The sequence below is a fragment of the Chiloscyllium plagiosum genome, chromosome 28 (genome assembly GCF_004010195.1).
Source record: "Chiloscyllium plagiosum isolate BGI_BamShark_2017 chromosome 28, ASM401019v2, whole genome shotgun sequence".
In the NCBI taxonomy this organism is placed as follows: domain Eukaryota; kingdom Metazoa; phylum Chordata; class Chondrichthyes; order Orectolobiformes; family Hemiscylliidae; genus Chiloscyllium; species Chiloscyllium plagiosum.
Genome location: NC_057737.1, coordinates 48,910,708 through 48,935,985, shown reverse-complemented (window position 1 = coordinate 48,935,985; position 25,278 = coordinate 48,910,708). Strand labels below are relative to the sequence as shown.

The following is a 25,278-nucleotide window of genomic DNA, read 5'->3' as shown; positions in this document are numbered from 1 at the left end:
CAGTGAAAATGGGCATTTATTTATAACAATCAAAAAATTAATTCACTCACCATCCTTCAATTGCCAATGCTAGGTATGCCATATCAATGGCAAATACATGGAATAAATGAATCACATTTAAGAGTCAGTTTTATTATTTCATTAACTAATTAAGGAACCAGACTCATGTTTAAATCTTCATGTTTATTACACAGGAGAAATCAGACAATTTTTTTTACAAAATATATATTTTAATACATCAATTAAGGTACAGGGAATTTAGAATTTGCATTGCTTATTCAGAGTTATACACAAAGATAATGTTTAGTTTGGGTATCTGAATGTGCCTAACTAATTGCCAATTCGTCTTACATTGCAAAGTTGATATTATAAATACTTAACAGCCAGAGAGATATTGCTTTGGTAAGCATCACCTGCAACTCGCAGAAACAATGATGGCATGCTGCCACTGACCAGTGTATTCTGTAAAAAGTATGGCACTGCTCAATAATGTATTGTTTAAACACCAACCTGTAGAAACTTCAACCTAAATAAATCCAATAATATCATTGTGTGGAATCAATATTATGGATAATATGCAAATCACCAATTTGTTGCTGACTGGTTTTCACCAAAAATATTTCCTAATTTGTGTATACTTTTACAAGCACTTTTCTGTCTTTTAGGATTGGTGTGCAAACAAGTTGAATACTGATCTGATGAAAAGTCCACCTGTAATAGGAAGCAGAATTCAAATTATTTTGAATGGAATAAAGGCTGAGTGACTAAAAAACTGCAGTGAATATGATTTAGGAGTCTGATTGTGATTACAGCAAACAAAAAATTTGAAATCCTTTAGGATTTAGTGGTGTTCTTAGGTGATGATTGACATCTCTTCTTTGTCTCTGCTCTCGGATAGAGAACTGACGACTGCCCCCAAGAACTGCCGAAAAGCTGTGCGCACTTGTTCTGGATCATCCTCTAGGTTTGAATGGATCAAAGTCAATTTGTTCAGGTGCTGGGCTAACAAGAAATGCAATATCATTAGGAATAGAAACAAAATTCCTGTATTTGGTTACTTTTTCATCCTGCCATTCTCACCACAGCACCTTTCTGACCATTAATATTCTGTGGAACAGCCACCAATGGTGGAACATCTAGATCTGGGATGTTCAAGGTTGGAGTTAGAGGAGTGCAAGTATCTCAAAGGATTATGGGGCAGAAAGAAAATGCAGTGGTAGGGAAGGGTGAAGACATGGAGAGATTTGAAAATCAGAATTGTCAGTTTTAAAATTGGGGAGAGAATGCAGAAGGAGCAAGTCTGGAAACTGAAGAGGCAGTGGCCAATTTTTCTCTTCAAATGGAAGGGTGGTGCAAGAGGAATGGAAAATTGTGAATGCTACATCCTGGTTCAAATTAAAAAGGTATAAAACTGCAGTCTAGTCGTTTAATCTGACATGGGCGCTTTTAGTAAAAAAAATCCAAGAATGATAATTTGGACAATGCAGCTCATGAAAGAAGTGAAACTATCACTGTATTCTAACAGATGAAAGGCTTAACAGACAAACAATTTTTCAATGTATAATTTCAGTTACATCACACTGTAAATTTTTGCTATAAATTCTGTTACGATCGAGCCCTCCACTATCACCTGATGAAGGAGCGTCGCTCCAAAAGCTAGTGTGCTTCCAATTAAACCTGTTGGACTATAACCTGGTGTTGTGTGATTTCTAACTCTGACTGATGAAGGCTAGGATACCATATGCCTTATTTACTATCTTGTCAGCGATGGACTTACAAGATCCCTCTGTATATCAATGCTCCTAAGGGTCCTGCTTTCCTCTTGCATTTGACTTCCCAAAATGGATCACCTCACTCATCCATATTAAACTCTATCTGCCATTTCTCCGCCCAGCTTTCGCCAAGTGATCATGCTGTATCCTCCAATAACTTTGCTTACTATTCACAACTCCATCTAATTTCGTGTTGCTTACAAAATTATTGATCAGACCATTTATATTTTAATCCAAATCTATATATTTCAAACAACAGAGGACCTAGCACTGATCCTTGTGGTCACAGAACTCCAGTCAGAAAAACACCCATCCACAACTACCCTCAGTTTTCTATGACCAAACCAATTTTGTTATACAACTTACTAATTCACCACAAATTCCATGCAATTCAATCTTCTGGACCAGCTGACCATGAGGGACGTTTCCCATGCTTTAGTAAAGTCAATGTAGACAACATCCACTGTCCTACCCTCAATCATCATTGTCATTTTATTAAAAAAGGTCAATCAAATTTGAGAGACTGATTCTCTCCAATATGAACATTCTCCAAATACAAACAAATCCTGTCCCTAAGAATCTTCTCCAATAACTTCCCTACCACTGATTAATAATTTCAGGATGAATCCTGTTGCCCTTAAACAAAGAAACAACTGGCTATTCCCTAGTCTTCTGTGACCTCGCCTGTGGCTAAAGAGGATACAAAGATCTCTGTCAAGGTCCCAGCAATCTCCTCCCTTGCTTTCTTCAGTATCCTAGGATAGAGGATAGGTCCTATCAGGCCCAAGGGACTCATCGACATTAATGTTTTTCAAAACACTCAACAGCTCCTCTTCCTTAATATCGACGTGGCCAGAGTCAACATACCCGTCTCTAAACTTACCGTCATTTATGTCCTTCTCCTTGGTGAATACTGATGGTGAGTACTCTTTAATGCACCTCCTCTGGCTCCAGGTATAAATTCCCTCCTTTGTCCTGGAATGGATCTACCCTTTTCCTAGTTACTCTCTTGCTCCTCATATATGTGTTAAATGCCTTGTGCTTAATCCTACTTGCTATGGATATTTTAATGACCCCTTCTAGCTCTCCTAATTTCCTGTTTAAGTTCTTTCTTGCTTCCTTTATACACAAGGGCCTTGTCTGATTTCAGTTTACTAAATCTTACATATGTTTCCTTTATCTTTTTGACTAAACTTTCAACCTCTCTTGTCATTCAAGGTTCCTGAATTTTGCCATCCTTATCTTTTATCATCAAAGAAATAGCTGAACCCGAGCTCTGATCAACTGGCCTTTAAAAGATTCCCATACTGTTTCCGTGCTGTATATCTCTGTGACTCTATATATCAGATGTGGAATTAACCTCAAACAGCTGCTTCCAATCTAATTTCAGGTCTTGCCTAATAATGTTGTAATTTACCTTCTGCTAATTTAGTACATTCAGCTGAAGACCAGTTGTATACTTATCCATAACTACCTTAAATTTATGGGATTATGAAACTCTGATCACCTCACCAAGCTTGTGCCCCAGTACAAGGTCGAATATGGCCCCTTCCTGAGTTGAACTACCAACATATTGTTTCCAGAAACTCTCCTAACAAATTCTACTCCATCTAAGCATCTGGCACTATGGCAGTCCCAATCAATATTGAGGAAGTTATAAACATCCAGTACAACAATTGTTGTTTTTGCATCTTTCCATGATCTGCTCACACATCTCTTACTCTACCTCTCGCTGGCTATTGGGAGACCTGATGTATAATCGCACCATAGCGATTGGACTTTTCTCATTCCCAGGTTGTATCCATATGGCCTCGCTACTGAAACATCTAAACTGTGGAATGATGAGCTGCCAGTCTTGCCCCTCTCGCAACCAAGTTCCTGATTAATATATAATTACCACATCGTAATCCCATGTACTAATCCAAGTTCTAAGCTCATCTACTTTATCAAATATACTCCTTGAATGCAAATAAATACACTTCAAACTGCTAGTCCCACCACGTTCCTTAGCCTATCACAAGAAAGTGAGCACTGCAGATGCTGAAGATCAGAGTCGAAAAGTGTGTGCTGGAAAAGCACAGTAGATCAGGCAGCATCATAGGAGCAGGGGAGTCGATGTTTTGAGCATGAGCTCTTCATCAGGAATGAGGGGGTGGCCACTGGTGAAATCAACATTGATTTCGTGTATTTGGAGGGTCCCAAGGCAGAAGATGAGGCGTTCTTCCTCTAGGTGTCGGGTGGCTCTAGTTTGGTGGTGGAGGCGGCCCAGGACTTACACGTCCTTGGCAGATTGGGAGGGGGAGTTAAAGTGTTCGGCCACAGGGCAATGGGGCTGTTTAGTGCATGTATCCCAGAGATGTTCTCTGAAACATTCCGCAAGTTGGTATCCAACTAGTGTTACCTTCCTATTTCTGGCAACACTAGCATGCAGCACAGGGAGTAATCCTGAGATTGCAATCCTGGAGTTCCTGTTTTTCAACTTTCCCTCAGGACCTCATCTCTCTTTCTATGTCATTAGTACCAATTAGACCACGTTTGGCTGCTCACTCTCCCCTTTCAGAATATTCTGTACTCGCTCAGAGACATCCTTGACCCTGGCATCAAGGAGATAACATATAAATCTGGAGTCTTACACACAACCATAGAAATGCCCATCAGTACCTGATATAGGGTCCGCTATCACTACCACTGCTACTATACTTCAATCGTCCTTGCTGTATGACAGAGTAATCGTGGTGCCACTGATCTGGCTGCTGCTGTTGCGATCCCTAGAGAGCTCATTAATGTCCTTCGGGGAAGGAAATCTGCCTTCCTCATCTGGTCTGGTCTAGATGCGACTCCAGACCCACAGCAGTGTGGTTGACTCTCAAACTGCCCTCTGAAATGACCTAACAAGTCACTCAGTTGAATCAGTTATTACGAAGTCAACAAAGAAATGAAACTGGTATTGACCTAGGCACCAGAGAAGATATTGCAGAAACAGCCCTTTGATCCTGCAAAGTCATTCTTACTAACATCTGGGGGATAGTTCCAAAATTGTAAGAGCTATCTCACACACTAGTCAAGCAACAATCTGACATTGTCTGTAAGGTATGATTTTGTGACAATGTCCCAGATACACTTCAGACTTTTCTCACTGACTGGGCAGATCAAGCAGAAGTGGCAGCACAGTGGTATTCAGTCAGGAGGAAATTGCCCTGGGAGTCCACAACATTGACTCTGGACTCCATGAGGTCTCATGGCTTCAGGTTAAACATGGGCAAGGAAACCTCCTGGTGGTTACCATGCACTGTTCTCGCTTGGCTGATGAATCAGTACTCCTCCATTGAACAACACTTGGAGGAAGCATTGAAGGTGGCAAGGGTGCAAATTGTGCTATAAGTGGGTTGTTTCTATGTCCACCATCAAGAGTGGCTCGGCAGCAGCACTACTGATCAAGCTGGTCGGGTCCTAATGGATGTAGCAACTAAACTCGATCTGTGGCACGTGGTGACCAACAATAATGGAAAAACATACTTGGCCCCATCCCTACCAATTTGTATATGACATTATCTATGAGAGAGACCATTGCACAGTCGATGTGGAGACGAAGCTCTGCCCTCATGTTGAGAATACCCTCCATCTTGTTTTGTGGTGCTATCACCTTGCTAAATGGGACAGATTTTGGAACAGATCTAGCAACTCAAGATTGGGCACAATCTAGCACCATCTGCAACTTCATGGCCTGGCATATCTCTCACTCAAGGAAAAAGTGAGGACTGCAGATGCTGGAGATCATAGCTGAAAATGTGTTCCTGGAAAAGCGCAGCAGGTCAGGCAGCATCCAAGGAACAGGGGAATCGACGTTTCGGGCATAAGCCCTTCTTCAGGAAATCTTCACTCTTCATTTCCTGAAGAAGGGCTTATGCCCGAAACGTCGATTCGCATATCTCTCACTCAACTCTGGTTCAATGAAGAGTGCAACACCAGCCATATCTAAAAATGAGGTGCCAACCTGATGAAGTTACCAAACAGGACTACTTACATGCCAAAACAACACAGACAGAGCTCGCTGACAATTAAACATCTCAGCTGAGAAGGTGGCTCCACAAATATCCCCATCCTCAATGATGGAAGAGCCCAACACATAAGTGCAAAAGATAAGGCTGAAGCATTTGCAACAATCTTCAGCCAGAAGTGCCAACTGGATGATCCATCTCAGCCTCCTCCAATGGTCCCCTTTCTTAGATTCCAATCTTTACTCAATTTGATTAACTACACATGATATCAAGGTTGAAGGCACTGGATATGGGCCCTGATAGCATTCTGGCAATAGCACTGAAGACTTGTGCTCCAGAACTTGCTGCTCCCCTGTCAAGTTCTTTCCATGAACATGGAAAATTGCCTGGATAAGTCTTGTACACAAAACAAAAAATAAATTCTCACATGTACCCGCATTATTTGCCTGCATTCCGGCACCCAACCCATTCCCATTTGGCAACCAACGTATTTGGCATCCTACCCCTACCCCTACCCCTTGGCATTCTACCATCCCAATTCCCTAACATCATATGTATTTTGGCGGTGTGGAGCGACAGGGATCTTGGGTTCCATGTCCATTGATCCCTCAAAGTTGCCACCCAAGTCGATAGGGTTGCTAAGAAGGCGTATGGTGTTGGCTTTAATTAGCAGAGAGACTGAGTTTAAGAGCTGCGAGGTTATGCTGCAGCTTTATAAAGCCCTGGTTAGACCACACTTGAAATATTGTTTTTTTTTTAGATTACTTACAGTGTGGAAACAGGCCCTTCGGCCCAACAAGTCCACACCNGACTGTGAGAGGAAACCGGAGCACCCGGAGGAAACCCACGCAGACACGGGGAGAACATGCAAACTCCACACAGTCAGTCGCCTGAGGCGGGAATTGAACCCGGGTCTCTAGCACTGTGAGGCAGCAGTGCTAACCACTGTGCCACCGTGCCGCCCACATTGTGTTCAGTCCTGGTCACCTGGAAGGATGTGGAAGCTTTAGAGTGGGTGCAGAGGAGATTTACCAAGATGCTGTCTAGACTGGAGGGCAGGAATTATGAAGAAACGTTGAAGGAGCTAGGGCTTTTCTCATTGGAGTGAAGAAGTATGAGAGATGGCTTGATAGAGGTGTACAAAAAGATGTGACGCATTGGTAGAGTGGATAGCCAGAGACTTTTTCCCAGGTTGGAAATGGCTATCATGAGGGGGCATAATTTTAATGTGATTGGAGGAACGTTTAGGAGAGATGTCAGAGGTAGGTTCTTTACAGAGAGTGGTGGGTGCATGGAATGCACTGCCGGCAATGGGAGCATAGTCAGATACACGAGGGACATTTACATGAATGACAGTGAAATGAAGGGTATGTAGATTAGTTTGATCTTAAGAGTAGGATAAAAGGTTTAGATTAGATTATATTACAGTGTGGAAACAGGCCCTTCGGCCCAACAAGTCCACACCGACCCGCCGAAGCGAAACCCACCCATATCCCTACATTTACCCCTTACCTAACACTACGGGCAATTTAGTATGGCCAATTCACCTGACTCTGCACATCTTTGGTCTGTGGAAGGAAACCGGAGCACCCGGAGGAAACCCACACAGACACGGGGAGAACGTGCAAACTCCACACAGTCAGTCGCCTGAGGCGGGAATTGAACCCGGGTCTCTGGCGCTGTGAGGCAGCAGTGCTAACCACTGTGCCACCGTGCCGCCCAGGTCTAAGATAAAGTGAGGTCTGCAGATGCTGGAAATCAGAGTCGAGAGTTTGGTGCTGTAAAAGCACAGCAGGTCAGGCAGCATCTGAGGAGCAGAAGAATTGACATTTCAGGCATAAGTCCTTCATCAGGAATGCCTGACCTGCTGTGCTTTTCCAACACCACATTCCCGACTAGGATAAAAGGTCATCAAGGGCTGAAGGGCCTACACTGTGATGTACTGTTCTATGTTCTATGTATTTACCATTCCACAGCAGCTATCAAGGTGGCTGTGAGGACCTTTAAATTTTAGGAAATAGTAGCGAACTGTTGTGAAGAGGGGCCATGATTTGCCTTTCCCTGACAGTTATGCACAATGAAAGAATTGTTGGAATGGAAATACAACTCTACATTTCTGAAAGAACCTTAATTGGAGTCGCCTTTCAGAAACACAGAGCTCTCTTTACTCATAAAGAGTGGTAGATTAAGATTTTCTCAGAAGCATAGTTCTGAGAGATGACAATAATCTTACCAGAAACAATTGTTAAAGGAGCAATTGCATTTTTTCTGTTCACTGGGGTCTGCAAAGCATTGGAGTAGGAGTTTGTGCGAGAATGCAAATTCTTGGAAAATTTCCCAAAATGTTTTAGATTGAGAAATTCAGCTGCAGTAGGACACCAGTGAGACTCAGGCATAGGTTTCAGATTATTATCCTCCCTTCGCTAGAGAGGTGGTGGGCAGTGTGATATTTTAGACTAGTAAAGTCCTGGATCAGAACCCTTTTTGATATGAAGAAGCATGCGTATCAAAGAGCTTAAATCAAGATTTATCACACTGTTTTCTGCTTAAGTATTTTTTCCCCAGGCAACAAAAACTTTCAGCAATACAATAACTTTCACATTCAAAACACTTTAAGGCACACAAGGTTATTGGAAAGAACAGAAATCCCAAACTACGGAAGAGACATTAGGGGAGGTGATCGAAGCCTGAGTGAAAATGTTGTTTTAAGACGGTTTTTCAAAGCAAAGTAGACAGACAAAGAATCACAAAGGTCGCAAAAGTCAATTGTAAGAAGACAAACGAACGTGACTTAGAGGCAGAAATAGGCCATTCAGTCCCTTGAACCTGCTCTGCCAATCAGTACGATCAGAGGTAATCTGATTGTGACCACTACACCACATCCTGGCCTGCCTTTGATAACCTTTGGCTTCTTTGTTAGTCAAGAATCCAACTAACTTTGAAAAGTATTCCATGACTCACCTCGAACCCTCTGGAGAACAGAATTCCGAAAATCCACTGCCCTCCTAAAGAAAGCAGAATTTTCATCGTCATCTTAAATGGTCAATAACTTATTTTTAAGCATTGTTCCCTCATTTGAATCCTTCTTGCAAGTGGAAGTATTCATTTCTGATTCTTGTACTGCCGTTCCTTTGAAGTAAAGGTGACCACGTCATTTGCCTTCCCAATTGCCTGCATGTTAATTCATGTCTTTGTACAACTACGCACACATCTCTTTGAACAACATTTAAGTTTCACACTTTCTAAAAATAATCTACTTTTCTGTCTTCATGAAGAGAGATTAATCATGCTGTGGAAACAGATATTTCCCTGTTGTCCATAGCAGGGAAGGTCCTCACCTACATTCTCCTGAAACACCAATTCCTGTGTCGGAGGACACCCTCCCAGGGTCAGAGTGTGACTTTCAACTTTCCAGAGGAACCCCTGACATGGTCTTTCTTGTCAGACATATCAAAATAAATATAACAAGAACACAACATTCATTGACCTGACCAAAGCATTTGACTCAGCAAATTACAAGGCTCTGTGAATTGTACTCCAAAGATTTTGGTGAACAAGAAAGTTCATCTCAATTCTAAATATGACTGCAACTGTCTTGAGAAAATCTGAAACAGACATCTTTAAAATCTGCACTGGTGTCAGAAATGTCTGTGTGGTAGCCTGCATACTATTTACAATATTCCTGACATCATGTGCCTTCTAGTGAGATTATTAAACACAATCTAAATAGAACTTTTAAAAAACTTGGTCATACCTTACTGAAACTAAATTGACCACCATAGTCATACGTGACCTACAGTATCTGGAACCCTCCTGTGTTGTTGACATCTCTTCAATTCTGCAGAAAAGGGACTTGGGCTGTACTTGAATGTTGCCAAAATAAAATGTCAGACCAATATTCCATTCACATAAATGTTAAGGGGAAATTCCCTGGAGTATCTTCTCAGCCACATCTCTCAAGACTCTTTGATGAAAAGAACCCAGTTGTGCCATTTCAGCCTTTTACAAACTGGAGAAGACAGCATTGACGACAAACATCTCTGCAAGTCAAAAGTAGAACTACTGAATTGTCCTTTCTTACTCATTCACAGGATAAAGGCATCACCCCGGGCCAGTATTTAGTTGCACTTGAGAAGGTGGCTGTGAGCTACCTTCTGCAACCACTACAGTCCATGTGCTTTGTGTCCCCACAATGCTGTTAGTGAGGATGTTAACCAGTTTTTGGCCCAGCGACACTGAAGGAATAGCTACATACTTCTGAGATTCTGTTGACTCTGGAACAGTTCTTATGGATTGGAGGGAGCTAATGTTTGAAGAAGGAGGTAGAGAGAAAATATGGAATTACAGACCAGTTAGCCAAACATTGGTAATGGGTAAAATGCTAGAGTCCATTATAAAAGATTTAATAGGACAGAAATTAAAATACAGTAACAAGATCCAACAGAGTCAGCATGGACTTCCAAAAGGGAAATCCCCTGCTTGACAAATCCACTGTAATTTTGAAGATATACATAGTAGAGTTAATAAGGGGTGTATTGTGTATCTTGTTCACTTGGACTTTCAAAATGCTTTTGATAAGGTCCCACATAAGAGATTCGCATATAAAATTAAAGCGCCTGAGACTGGGGATGGTGTACTGACATGGATAGAGAACTAGTTAGCAGACAGAAAACAAAGTGAAGGAATAATTTGTTTTGTTATCCCAGTGGCTGCCAGTGATCAGTGGGGTATCAAAGAGATCAGTGCTTAGACCTCAGATATTCACAATATTTATTAATGATTTACATGAGGGAATTAAAGGTTTGCAGATGGCAAAAAGTTCATTGGAAGGATGTACTGTGGGGAAGATGCAGAGGTGCTTCAATGTGATTCGGAGAAGTTGAGAGAACAGGTATATGTATGGCAGATGAAGTGTAATATGCTTTTTGCAGATACCAAGGTAGCAAAAACAGGAAGGCAGATAATTATCTTAATGACAATAGATTGGAAAAAGGGGGAGGTGCAATGAAACCTGGGAGTCCTTGTATACCACTTGCTGCAAGGTTCAGCAAGTAGTGGGCTCAGTGGTTAGCACTGCTGCCTCACAGCGCCAGGGACCCAGGTTTGAGTCCAGCCTCGGGCAACTGTCTGTGTGGAGTTTACACATCCTCCCCATGTCTGCATGGGTTTCCTCCAGGTGCTCCGGTTTCTTCCACAATGTAAAAACGTGCAGGTTAGGTGAATTGGCCATGCTAAATTGCACATAGTGTTCAGGGATAAGTAAGCTAAGTGCATTAGTCACGTAGAGTAATAGGGTCAGGAATGGATCTGCGTGGGTTACTCTTCGCAGGGTCAATGTGGACTTGTTGGGCCAAATGGCCTGTTTCCACATTGTAGGAATTCTATGATCTTTTACGAAGGCAAATGGCATGTTGGCCTTCATAGTGAGAAGATTCAAGTACAGGAGCAGGAATGTTTTCGTACAATTATATAGGATCGTGGCGAAACCACACCTGAAGTACTGGACGCAGTTATGGTGTCCTTTACCAGACCAATTCCTGGGATGGTTAGCTTAATATATGGAGACAGACTAGACTATATTCACTGGAGCTTAGATGAATGAGGTGAAGAAATCTCATAGAAACCTATAAATCTTTAACAGGACTAGATCGAATAAACACAGGAAGGATATTTGCAATGACCAGCGAGTCCAGAACCAGGGAATACATGTTAAGAATTGGGAATGGCCACTAAGGACTGAGATGAGGAGAAATATTTTCACCACAGAATGATAAACCTGTTGAATTCTCTGCCACAGGAAGTGGTTGAGGTCAAAACATTGAATGTTCGAGAAACAAAAGCATGGAAATAGGAGCAGGAGTAGGCCATTCAGTCCTTTGAACCTGCTCCAACATTCAATATGATCATGATTGATCATCCAACTCAGCACTATCTTCCCATTTTCTCCCCATATCCTTTGACTTCTTTCACCATAAGAGCTATATCTAACTATTCAAGGAGAAGTTAGGGCGAAAGGGGTCAAAGAGTATGGGGAGAAAACAGGAACAGGGTATTGAGTTGGATGATTAGCCATGATCATATTGAATGGAAAGCCAGATTCAAAGGGCTGAATGACCTCCTCCTGATTCTATTTTTTCATGTAAATCAGGAATGTGAGTGACTTGGAGGGCAAGTTGTAGGTGGTGGTGTTCTCATGTATCTGCTGCCTCTGTTCTTCTGGATGGGAGTATTCATGGATTTGAAGGGTGCTGTCAAAGAAGCCTTGGTGACTTTCTGCTCTGCATTGTGTAATAGTATATGCTGCTGCTACTGAGCGTTAGTGGAGGAGGGAATGGATGCTTGTAGATGTGGTGCCAATGCAGCAGGCTGCTTATACTGGATGGTGTCAAACTTTGAGTGTTGTTGGAGCTACACTCATTCAGGCAAATAGGGTCTACTCTATCACATTTCTGATTTGCACCTTGTACCTAGTGGATAGTCTTTGGGGAGTCAGGAGGTGAATTCCTCACCACAGTATTCCTAGCCTCTGACCTACTCTTGTAGTGATGGTATAGTTACATCTATGGTCAATGGATGTTGGGGATACAACAATGGAAATGCCATTGAATGTGAAGGTTTGAAGGGCTGAAGATTTGATTCTGTCTTGTCGGAGATGGTCGTTGCTGGCATTCATATAGTGTGATTGTCACTTGCTACTCATAAGCCCAAATCTGGATATCTTTCAGGTCTTTTGAATGCGGTCTGCTTCAGTGTCTGAGAAATTGTGACTGATACTGAACATTATTCAATTATCACAGTTTGTTTTCAATTACTCAAAAGTCATTAATCACTCAATTACTCATGAAGCTGCATCACCCTGAGTCCAGAAGTCCTCATGATGAGGCAGAGCAGGGACAGAGAAGCAAAGGAAAGAGAATCCTACCCTAGATTCCACTTCCTCATGGAAGTGGAACCTTCCTGACCAATGTGTCCATAGATCTGTGGGGTGAGAATTGGCCTGTAGACAGTCACATGAAAATCCACGACAAAACACTTATCGTTGAGCGGACATCATCCTCAAATTTACAGCCAATGACAACATCAATACCTTTACGATGAACACCAAACTGCAACTTGCCTTGCTTAATGATTGTAGATGTATAAGTGTACAAGGGCACAGAGTTAGCTTGTTGTCTTTTCAAACTGTGTTGAAAATGTGTTGCTGGAAAAGCGCAGCAGGTCAGGCAGCATCCAAGGAACAGAGAATCGACGTTCCTGAAGAAGGGCTTATGCCCGAAACGTCGATTCTCCTGTTCCTTGGATGCTGCCGGACCTGCTGTGCTTTTCCAAAAACACATTTTCAGCTCTGATCTCCAGCAATTGCAGCCCTCACTTTCTTTTCAAACTGTGTCCCTTGTACACTTATACACACTTACAGGTCTTACACAATTTCAAAAATACTATGTTATTATTACTATCAAAGTGAATAACATCACACTTTCCCAAAATGTTCCCAATTTGCCACATTGTTTTCGATTCACTTAACCTTTCCATATCTCTTTGCAGCCTATGTCCTCTTCACAACTTGTATTCCCACCTAGATTTGTATAGTCAGCAGAAATAGTCAAAGAAACAGACAGTAATTTTGTTTAGAGTCACAGAAATATACAACACGGAAACAGACCCTTCGGTCCACCTCATCCATGCTGACCAGATATCCTAATCTAGTCCCATTTGCCAGCACTTGGCTCATATCCCTCTAAACCCTTTATATTCATATACCCGTCCAGATGCCTTTTAAATGTTGTAATTGTACCAGCGTCCACTACTTCCTCTGGCAGCTCATTCCATACATGCACCAGCCTGCTCACTGTGCACTCTCAGTCCTGTTGCTATGGGCTCACAATTATAGATTCAGCGGGTTCTTCCAAATTAGGTCAAAATCTGAAATCCCAGCCAATATACTGACAGCAGTTAGTAACACTTCCATGGGTCTCTTGCGGATTCTGCCAGCTCTACCTTTCAAACCCAGTGGATTTCCTGTCTGCTCAGAGCACAACCCTGAAAGTACTTTAATCTTGCATAAAACTCTGATTTAGCCTCAACTGAGAGAAGAGAGATTGTGTGTGTGTGTGTGTGTGTGTGTGTGTGTGTGTGTGTGTGTGTGTGAGAGAGAGAGAGAGAGAGAGAGAGAGAGAGAGAGAAAGACAGACAAAGAGAAATGGAGAGAGAGAGAGAGAACTTCAATTCTATGTACACACTGGAGAAGTTGAGATTGTTTACCTTCAAGAAAGTTGCAAGGACAAAACCTTGAGTGGTCTCCATCACTCCCACTGGACTCAATGCCACCTCTACTTCCATTAAGTCTGCCAAACCCTCCTCAACCTCCCTAAGCACTCACTCATTGCCTGGCATCCTAACCCCTTAAACAACTGTCACATATCCCACACTTACCTATATGTTCACCCTTGCACAGAAACTGAAGTGCCCAAAGTGGTTTAATATCATAGAATACAGCAACTACTACTGTGACAAAGGTTTGTTATACCCTGACTGTCCTGAACTTCATGGAAACAGCAAGATTTCAGATATACTAGATTTAGATTTTATTGTCATGTGTACTCAAGTAAAGAGTACAGGAGTACACTGAAAACTACAAAATTGCCATTCTCCGGCACCATCTTAGTATACAAAAGACAGGATTAAAAACCAAAACAGAAATAAAAGGAACAGGTAAAAGAAAAAGAAACATCCTGATCACTCCCCCACCTCCATCATAAGTTCTCACCATCAGAAATACAAAGCCATCAAGTCCATCCAGTCTGCAAACAAACACCTAGGTGCCCTGAGTCCTCACACACCACCGCAGCCAGAATGCTGCTAAAGGATTAGGGATTGGAGTTGTTAGTGAGAAATATAGAGTTGTGTCCTAATACAAAAATATAGGAGCAGAGTAGCAATCATGCCTCAGATAATCTGACACCCCTTTTTTTAAGGGAAACTAGAAATGATGTGTTTTTTTTTCAATGTTAAAGTTTTAGCAATGGTGTCAAGAGTCATAGAATCATTCCTCTACAAGTTCTAATTGATATCAAAGGTGTTTGATTGTTGATTGGAGAGCAATGTGTCATTTAGCTGTTGTCAAGAGTAATGTCATTCCTTCACACTTACCAAGATTAGGCCGCCCTTTGCCAGCTGCTGAGTTGGGTTTATGGTGAGCAACTAGAAGACATTGAGAATCATGCAACCGTGGCTGCTGCACAAAGGAAGAATAGAACATCTCGATTTCCTTCAGGTGGCTGGGTACATCAACATTAAACACAATGACAACTCCATTGGAATCCTTCACTAAAGCTGGCCAGCAAGTCTCAAATCTTCAGAGAGGAAACAAACAACTTCACAAACTTAGCTTAATTCTTATAGTAAATAAGAGAGGAAATGCATGCACACAGATTATAAACCATCAATGTGTCAGATCTACTACATATTCAAGTATATCTCCAGTTACAGATTAATCAATTAGCAATTTCATTTTCAGAATAGTTGAAGAAGCTGTTATGGAGTTTGATTCACATTCTCATTGCCTCATATCTGTTTGGTGAATTACATGAAATATACAGACACAAACAGGCCATTCACCCTGTCAAGTCTGTGCTGGCATTTACCTCCACAAAGGTGAGTGCTTATCTAAGTTGAGACTGGATAATCATTGAAAGACAAAGAAAGAAGGGCTATGCAAATCGTCAGATGAGAAAGGATAGAAGGAATCTCTAATGGAACATAAATACTAGCATGGGCTGTTCAGCTGAACCACTGTGCCTGTGCTGTAACTTCTCTGTAATTCTATATATTGTAGAGAGTTACAACTGATGTTATTAATGGACTAGTTAGATCACAGACTGAAATATGGCTTGAAAGATTCTATGGTTTTAATTTAACAAGGCGATTTTTCACTGAAACACAAGCATGAAATGATGCAGATCTGGTTTTAACAACAAAACATATGTATATTACGTAAAAGAAAAAGACAAAATTGAAGAAACCAAGTTATTTTCATGAAACACAATTTGAAAGATTTTGAAACAGTAAAAATTCCACTTAACAACAGCACCCTTCTTTGGTCCTCAAACACCAAAGAGAATTTCCTTTCCAATCATATCTATAGGTTGGACATGAATTTTCCTTTCAATTCCTGGGCTTGGTAGTCTATAAGCCCCTTCTTCAAATATTCATATAACAGAGTTTAGATGCTCCCAGCTTAAAATACCCCTTTCAAGGTTCTAACTAAACGTTTCGTCTGGAACTAACAGTGAGGTAACTTATTTCCTAACTCTTCTAAACTAACTGCTTTCTCTAGGAGAAACTCTTCATACACCTTACTTCAAACAGGACTTCTGCAAACTGAAATATAAATACTTTGCAAGCTATAGTGATTTTCCCTAATGAAATAAAACATCAATTCCTGTTTCTAACTGAAAGCAGGTTAATGCCTTCATTCATAAAACTCTCCCAATGGAAACAAGTTCCATTTTCACCCCCCCCAGGAACTCTCTCTCTCATACTGGTTTAACTGCAACTTAGGAAGATGAGAGGTGATCTCATTAATTGTACCAGATTGTGAAGAGATTATATAGGGTGGACATGGTGCGGTTGAATCCCCCCCCCAGGCTGGAGAATCGAGAACATGGTCTGAGGATATGGGGACGATCACTTGGGACTGAAAAACTTCTTTACACAAAATCTTCTGAATGTTTGAAATTTTGAATGCTCTGAAGCCTGTGGACACTCATTTGATGAACATACTACTTACTTCTGATCACCAGAGCAGTCCCAGAGTTCCACTTCACAACCAATATTTTTCCCATTGGCAATCACATTTGGACATTCATACTCTAGAATCCTAGAAGATGAGATTGTTTGCTTAGCATTAATAAAGTCAATTTACATACAATTTAAAATATATAAAATGATATTCAAAATTACCTCAGGCTGACATGTCCAGTTGAAAGTACATGTAACACATTCATCAGAACAAATATTTCCTCATTTATTCTGTTTTATTGCAAACCTTAATTATTTCTTTCTTTTCATTCTTTCATGTAACGCTGGCGGTGCCAACATTTGTAGCCCATCCCTAATGTAGCCCACAGTAATGCTTGAAACCAATAAAGGCAAGAAACTCAGTTACTGTAGGACTAAAAGCGCTTTGTTGAACCTTAAGGTGCTACACTACATTAAAGGCGCAATCTAAATACAGGTTGGGAGGTTAGCACAGTTGGCTGGTTCAGATTAATGCCAACAGCACATATTCAATTCCTGTTCCTGCTGAAGTAGACGTTGGACCTCTCCACTCCTGCTCCACAAATTGAGTACAAAGCAATAGCAAACTACTACTAACAAAACAGTTCAGGGTGAATCATCGGCAGCCAATGAGTCAAGGACCTACTGTCAGCACATACGGAATGGAATAAATACATACCTTGAACACATTAAAATTACTTTCAATGACATTACCTGGGTTTAGTTCTTGTAACAGGATGTGAAAGAACAGGTGGGAAGATGATTGACTTATTTCCAGGGAAAAGGGAATCTAAATTAAGGAGACACTTTGCCTCAAATCTGAGGAAACAGCACCTAACCTAAATTAGGGAGGAGGAGGAGAATTTGTCTCTTAAGACTGGGAGCATAACCATGTAAAGTGCACCAATAGGGAAAGCATAGAATCAAAAACAGCTAGAACTGACTGGCCAAGACAGGCATGCAAAAATTAAAAATTGCAAAGCTGCTGTGCCTACCATAGTTTCACCAGAAAGTGCAATATGTACAAAGCTTTAAATTGCTCAATCAACTGAAAATGTGTATGCACCATGAATATGAATATGCATCATGATTGCTGTTTGTCTCTCCTGTGTTGTTTTGGGGAAAGTGGAGGCTCATCAGGTTGTTTGTTGATACACAGAATCATAGAGTCCCTACAGTGTGGAAACAGGCCATTATGCCCAACAAATTCACACCAACTCTCTATACAGTAACACAATAAGACCCATTCCCCTATTATTCTACATTTACCCCTGGCTAATTCACCTAACCTACACATCCCAGAACACTATGGGTAATTTTTGCATGGTTAATTCACCTAACCTGCACATCTTTGGATTGAGAGAGGAAACTGGAGCACCCGGAGGAAACCCATGTAGACATGGGGAGACTGTGCAAATTCCACACAGACAGTCGTCTGACAGTTAGTTCTGCCCAGTTAGGAAAGAGATGAGAAGCAATTTCTTGTCTCAGAGGGTAGTGGATTTCTGGAATTGGAGTCATACAGTACGAAAACAGACCCTTTGATCCAATTCATCACACTGACCAGATATTCCAATCTGACCTAGTCCCATTTGCCAACATTTGGCCCATATCCCGCTAAGCCCGTTCATATATCCATCCAGATGCTTTTTAAATATTGTAATTGTATCCACTTCCACCACATTCTCTGCCAGCTCCTTCCTTACACACATTATCCTCTGCATGCAAAGGTTACCACAGGTCCTTTTTAAAATTTTCCCTTCTTGCCTTAAACCTATGCCCTCTAGTTTTAGACTTCCCTACCCTGGGAAAAGACCTTGACTACCCATCCTATCTATGCCCCTCATGATTTCATAAACCTCTATAAGGTCACCGCTCAGCCCTCAATGCTCCAGGGGGAAAAAAGCCCCAGCGTGTTCAGCCTCTGCCTATAACTCAAAGCCTCCAGGCCCAGCAACATCTCTGTAAATCTTTTTTGTACCCTCTCAGATTTCACAACATCCTTCTTAAATAATGGCACCAAATTAGCCAACCTTCAGTCCTGGCACCTTACCTGCAGCTGTTAGTGATACAAATATCTCTGCTAGGGGCCCAGCAATCCCTTCCCTAACTCCCCACAGTGTTCTTGTCAAGACATCAATATTGATTTCCACAAGTTCCCTTCTGCATCCTTCCCCACAGTGAATACTGATGCAAAATATTTGTTTCGTATCTGAACCATCTCCTGTGGATCTGCACAGATTATCACATGGATTTTGAAGGGGCCCTATTCTCTCCCTAGTTACTCTTTTGTCCTTAATTGTACTTATAGAATCTCTTTACATTCTCCTTAAGGTTGCAGTTGTACAGGATGTTGGTGAGGCTGTACTTGGAGTATTGTGTTCAGTTTGGTCACCTTAGTACAGGAAGGATGTTATTAAACTGGAAAGAATGCAGAAGAAATTTACAAGGATGTTCCCAGGACCCAAGGGTCTGAGTTATAGGAGAGGCTGGACAAGCAAGGACTTTTTTTTCTTACAGCATAGGAAACTGAGGGGGATAATACCTAAGTGTATAAGATTATGAGTGGCATAGATAGGGTGAATGCACTCAGTCTTTTTCCCAGGGTTGGGGAATCAAGGACTAGAGGGCATCAGTTTAAGGTTAGAAAGGAAAGAACAAAAGGGAACCTGAGGGGCACAATGTTTTTACACAGAGAGTGGTACGCATATGGAATGAGCTGCCAGGAAGTGGTTGAGGCCGGTACATTAACAACAATTAAACAGCATTTGGACAAATACATGTTTAGGAAGGGTTTAGAAGGATATGGACCAAGTGCAGGGAATTGTGTTAGAGCCGGTAGACATTTTGGTCGGCATGGACCAATTTGGGCCAAAGGCCCTGTCTCCATGCTGTAGGACTGTATGACTCTATAACTCCACTTGCCAAGGCAATCTCATGACTCCTTTTAGCCCTCCTGATTTCTCTCTTATGTATACTCTGACTGCCATTATACTCCTCGAGGTATTCACTTGATCCCAGTTGTCTATAGCTGACATATGCCCGCCTCTTTCTTCTTGACCAGAGCCTCAATTTCTCCAGTCATCCAGCATTCTCCTACACCTACCAGCCATGCCCTTCACACTAATGGGAACATACTATCTCTGAACTCTCCTTATCTCATTTTTAAAGGCCTTCCAATTCCCAAATGTCCTTTTTCCTGTGTCTAGCCTCCTGGAATCAACTCTTGAAAGTTCCTGGCTAATACCGCCTTTCTTCAATTTTGAACTTTAGCTTTTTGATCAGTTCTATCCTTTTAAAATTAATAAAATTATGAGCACACGTCCCAAAGTGCTCCCCCACTGACACCACAGTCACTTGCCCTGTCTTATTTACGAACAGAAAGTCAAGTATTGCTCCTTCTCTAGTAGGTACATTGACATATTGAATAAGAGAGTTTTATGTAAACACTTTAAAAAATTCCTCCCTATCCAATTCTTTAAAGGAGCAGGCTCTGAAGGCTGGGTTGTTAAGTATACTGGAAGCTGAGATAGACAGATTTTTGAACAGTGAGGGGTATCAAGAGTTATGAAGAAAAGTAGTTAAGGGTTATCAGATCTGCTATGATCTCATTACTATTTCTTTGCTTTACGGTCTTATAATCATCACAGGAATGTCTAATCTATGTTTGTCAGAGACCTGTTTCACAATGACCATTAGATGGCAGCTTGGAGCAGGAGATTGTCTGTTCCTCACCGCCCCTGATCTCAGTAACCAACGAGTGGCACAGTGGTTAGCACTACTGCCTCACGACGTCAGTGACCCGGGTTCAATTCCTACCTCAGGCAACTGTCTGTGTGGAGTTTGCACGTTCTCCCCGTGTCTGCGTGGGTTTCCTCTGGGTGCTCTGGTTTCCTCCCACAATCCCAAAATGTGCAGGTCAGGTGAATTGGCCATGCTAAATTGCCGGTAGTGTTAGGTGAAGGGGTAAATGTAGGGGAATGGGTCTGGATGGGCTGCTCTTCGGAGGGTCGGTGTGGACTTGTTGGGCCGAAGGGCTTGTTTCCACACTGTAAGTAATCTAAATCAATCTGTTTGCCACCTGTGCTATAAACTGCAAACTTCAACAGTCTAAGGTGCTGTGGCTCAGTGGACTTTGCCGAACAGAATGTGTAATAAGATGGTAAATATCTGCTGTCAACGCAGCAATCTGGATTTATAGAAGATGGTCAGACAGGAAGTGCCATTTTAAACAAAATTACTCACAGACCTGACACCTTGTGTTGGACTGTAATCACCACCAATGGCTTCAGTTGCATCTGACAGAAAATTGGCCAGAACAGTTTTTCCACTCTGCAAGTGAGAAATTCAAGAGTTTGTACAAGTGTGCAGCAACCTGACTGGAAGTAATTGTGGATGACTGCAGTAGCAACACAGTGTTAACAGAAATCTAGCCTAGGGCTGACTATACTTTTCTGCTTAATGAACCCCCACTTCCTGGCTACATCTTTAACTGTTTGTCGATTAAGGCCATCGCAATAACAGTCTAGTTCTCATCACCAAATGCCCTAGGCAGAGTCCCTAATCCTCTGGCACATTTCTCTTTGAGCATCTCACCTTGCTCCACTTCTCTCACCTCCCAATTAAAATCCTCCCAAATACGAGAAATATCTTCTCATGGATATAGGTTCACTGCTTTCTTCCATAGTTTCTGCATTGAATCTCTGTCACTACCTTGCAAAAGAACTAGCCCCCAAATCACTTACTTTGGTCTTTTAAATCACCAACAATTTAGCCTTTGGGGATCCTCCACTGACCACATTTTTACAGCTATTAATTTACTACCTCACACTCACTTATGCAAGTTTGCCATTTAGAAAATTAGAATACAATCAAGTCAACATGGTTTGTCAAAGGGAAATTGTTTTATTAATTCAGTAGAATTCCTTAAATATGTAACAAAAAGGGGAACTAGTAGATGTCATGTATGGACAATTTCAAGGCTTGGACTGATAAGTGGCAAGTAACATTTGTGCCACACAAATGTCAGGTAATGACCATCTCCAAGAAGTCAGAATGTAATCATTTCAACTTGATATGCAATGGCATTACTATTGCTATAAACGCTTTCTGTGCAGGTGACAATTTTAAATTTTTCAGACGATATTAAACTTGGAAGCATCTAATCTATGAAGAAAACATAGAACTCCAAAAGAATACAGAGAAAAGGACACGAATGAAGGCTGAGGAAAGGTTTATGCCCAAAATATCGATTCTCCCTCTCCTTGGATGCTGCTTGACCTGCTGTGCTTTTCCAGCACCACACTCTTGGCTCTGATCTCCAACATCTGCAGTCCTTACTTTCTCCTATATATCAGCACAGATCATTTAAGAGTGACAGCTGGAGTGAGCAGTTAATAAAGCATACAGTATCCTGGGCTTTACTAATAGGGGTATAGAGTATAAGACTCGGTTTTATCTCAGCTGGAGTACTGTGTACAGTTTTGGGTGGCACATTACAGGAAGGATGTGAACTCATTAGAGAGCGTGCAGAAGAATGCTTCCATGTATGAGGAACTTCAGTTATGAGGAGAGATTGGAGAGGGTGGAGAGTGCATAGAAGTTTTCAAAACATGAGAGGGCTGGATAGAGTAGGTAGGGAGAATTTACTCCAGCTCGTAAAAGGATCAAGAATGATGGGACACAGATTTAAAGTATTTGGCAAAATAAGTAAATAAAGATGAGGGAAAAATAAAATCTTTAACACACAATGGGTTGTGTGGGTCTTGAATACATTCCTTGGAAGTATAGTGGATACAGGTTCAACTGAGCCATTTAAGAGGGTGTTAGTTGAGTATTCAAATAGAGATAATGTGTAAGGTTATTCGGAAACGAGAAGAATGATAGTAAGTCATGATGCTTATTTAGAAAACTGGTGCAAACATGATGGGCCAGCTGGCCTCTTTCTGCACAATAAAACCTCTGTGATTCCCCCACTATCAATATGCTGAGAATAAACATTGACCAGGTCAAAGCAGCCCACTTGACTGACACCCAACTTCTGCATTCACTCCACCACCAATGCTCAGTAGCAGCAGTACACAATATCTTGAAGATGGAATACAGCAAATCACCAAGGTTTCTTCAACAGCACGTTCCAAACCCACAAATTCTACCACACAGAACTGACTAACTACTAGCAGATGAACTGCTAATGAATTCCCCCACTATCAATATGCTGAGAATAAACATTGACCAGGTCAAAGCAGCCCACTTGACTGACACCCAACTTCTGCATTCACTCCACCACCAATGCTCAGACAGACAAAAAGATGGAGATTTTTCCATCACTGTCACATGTTATGATGTCATCTAGTGGAGATATGATCAAGAATACAATAGAACACCACCTCTATTGGCTCATCTCTGTGCACCATGGAAGCTACTTTGTCAGAAAAACTTCCATTAGTTAAACAGATTTCCCCTTTCACAAAGCCATGATGAAATTGTGATTTTCTAACTATCCTGCTATAATCTCAACAAGTTATTCTAGCAACATCAATACGACAGATGTTTGACTTACTGACCTACAGTTTCTGGCTTTCCATATCTCTCCTTTCTTGCATACAGGTGTTCCATTTACTATGTTGTCACTTCTCAATTCTGTTCCCATCTTTCCTAGAACTCAATATTTGAAATCCTCCAAACAGATTTCCTGTGCCTATCAGAGTGCTGAAATCACGTGTCACAAATATAGGAACGTGCTGTAAACCATGCTTTCTCTACCAGTGTGTATCATTTGACATATTTGACAACAGTAGATTCATTGAGAAAATTCCACACTTCAATTCCAGCTGTATTCCCCAGTTTACCCATTGACGTCTCATCAGCGTATTTATTATGATATTTTCTTGAGTGACATCACACCCACAAGCATCGACTCTCACCATCACACAATAGCAGCAGTGGATACTACCTAAATGATGCACTGCAGAAATTCAAAGATCCTTAGACAGCACCTTCCAAACTCATAACCACTTCCATCTAAAAGGACAAGTGCAGTAGATACACGGGAATACCATCCCCAGCAAACTCTCACATCCCCCCAAGCTACTTTCTATCCTGACTTGGAAATATATCTAGGTAAAAACAATGACTGCAGATGCTGGAAACCAGATTCTGGATTAGTGGTGCTGGAAGAGCACAGCAGTTCAGGCAGCATCCGAGGAGCAGTAAAATCGACGTTTCGGGCAAAAGCCCTTCATCAGGAATACAGGCAGGGAGCCTGAAGGGTGGAGAGATAAGTGAGAGGAGGGTGGAGGTGGGGAGAAAGTAGCATAGAGTACAATAGGTGAGTGGAGGAGGCGGGGGGAGGGGGTGAGTGGAGGAGGGGGGAGGAGTGGATAGGTGGAAAAGAAGATAGGCAGGTAGGACAAGTCATGGGGACAGTGCTGAGCTGGAAGTTTGGAACTGGGGTGAGGTGGGGGAAGGGGAAATGAGGAAACTGTTGAAGTCCACATTGATGCCCTGGGGTTGAAGTGTTCCGAGGAGGAAGATGAGGCGTATATCTCTCTTCCTTCAGTGTCACTGGGTCAAAATCCTGGAATTCCCTAAGAGCAGTGCAAGTTGACTTACAGCACACTGACCTACAGCAATGATTGAAGAAAGTAGCTCACCACCACCCTTTCAAGGGCAAATGGGGACAGGTAATAATTGCTGGCCAGCCTGGAGTGCCCATATCCAATGACTGATTTTTGTTTTAAAAAGTGCTCTATAGTTTTCAACTAAAATCAGACAAATCATCACCTCGTGCAGAGACCCACATACTGACAGAGAGAGGGAATGAGGGGCAGATAGCTCTGAATTTCCAGGAACTATCTAGAATCTATCACAGAAATGTTATGTGCAGAAGGAGGCCATTTGATCCATCATGCATCCACTGAGTCTATTACCTAGTGTCAATCTCCGGCCTTTCCCATATCCACCGAACATCCTGTTTTTATTTATTCACACGTGGGTGAGGGATGGGTGTCGCTCCAGGCCAGCATTTATTACCCATCCCGAATTGCTCCTAATTCGCGATGTTTATTGAATTCAAATTCCACCACCTGCTAAGGCAGGTTTGAACTGACTCCCCAGAACACTACCAGGGTCTCTGGACGAAGTAGTGATAATACCACTAGGCCATCCCCTCGCTATTTAAATAACCATTCAGTGCCCTCTTGAATGCCTCAACTCAACTTGTCTTCACCACATTCCCAGGCAGTGCTTTCTACAGCGCTAACCCTGACTGACAGGCTCTTTACCTTCTCCATTTATGGGGCTGGAGGGATATGGACCAAGGGCAGAAAGAAGTGATTCCTTTAGTTTGGCGTCATCTTTGACACAGCATCGTGGGCCGAAAGGGCCTGTTCTATGTTCTCGACAACCCCATCGCCTTCTCTCTCCCTCTCCCTCACACACACTCTGTCACCCTCCCTCATTCACCACCCCACCCCGCCATTTCCCCTTTCCTTGCCCCGCTCTAAGATACCTCTCGCGGTCCGAGCAGCAATAATTTGATGTTAAACATGGCGGCTGGTCAGGTGACCACCGCTTCCGTTACCATGGTAATGGCCTCACGCCGCCGTGAATGAAGACCCCGCCCCCAGCTACTGACCCCACCCACAACACCTCATCGATGTCATGACACCGACTCCGCCCCAAACAGTAACCCTGCCCCCAGCCACTGCCCCCGCCCCCAGCCCAGT

General features: G+C 42.1%; 1 protein-coding gene across 6 annotated transcripts; it reads right to left on the bottom strand.

The window, feature by feature from the left end:
- Positions 1–25,162, bottom strand: ift22 (intraflagellar transport 22 homolog (Chlamydomonas)). Of its 6 annotated transcripts, XM_043718872.1 has the most exons (6): positions 25,062–25,162; positions 20,799–20,881; positions 16,560–16,649; positions 14,921–15,123; positions 8,732–8,775; positions 882–1,002 (listed from the first exon to the last, which is right to left on the bottom strand). In XM_043718872.1, the coding sequence occupies exons 1-6, from the start codon at positions 25,098–25,100 to the stop codon at positions 991–993; spliced, it is 471 nt and encodes a 156-aa protein (XP_043574807.1). In that variant the 5' UTR covers positions 25,101–25,162; the 3' UTR covers positions 882–990. The 6 variants fall into 6 exon arrangements, with proteins under 6 accessions (XP_043574803.1, XP_043574805.1, XP_043574808.1 ...); XM_043718868.1 differs by lacking the exon at positions 8,732–8,775 and having other exon boundaries at positions 1–1,002; XM_043718870.1 differs by lacking the exon at positions 8,732–8,775 and having other exon boundaries at positions 1–1,002; positions 14,921–15,048.
- Between the last annotated feature and the right edge of the window lie 116 nt (positions 25,163–25,278).

Coding starts and splice junctions, on each gene's coding strand:
- ift22 (XM_043718868.1), bottom strand. CDS start 25,100: ATGTTTAACATCAAATTATTGCTGCTCGGACCGCGAGAG. Junction 16,650..20,798: donor AGTCCAACACAAGGTGTCAG/GTCTGTGAGTAA, acceptor CTCATCTTCTAG/GATTCTAGAGTATGAATGTC. Junction 15,124..16,559: donor GACTGCTCTGGTGATCAGAA/GTAAGTAGTATG, acceptor TCCTCTCTGAAG/ATTTGAGACTTGCTGGCCAG.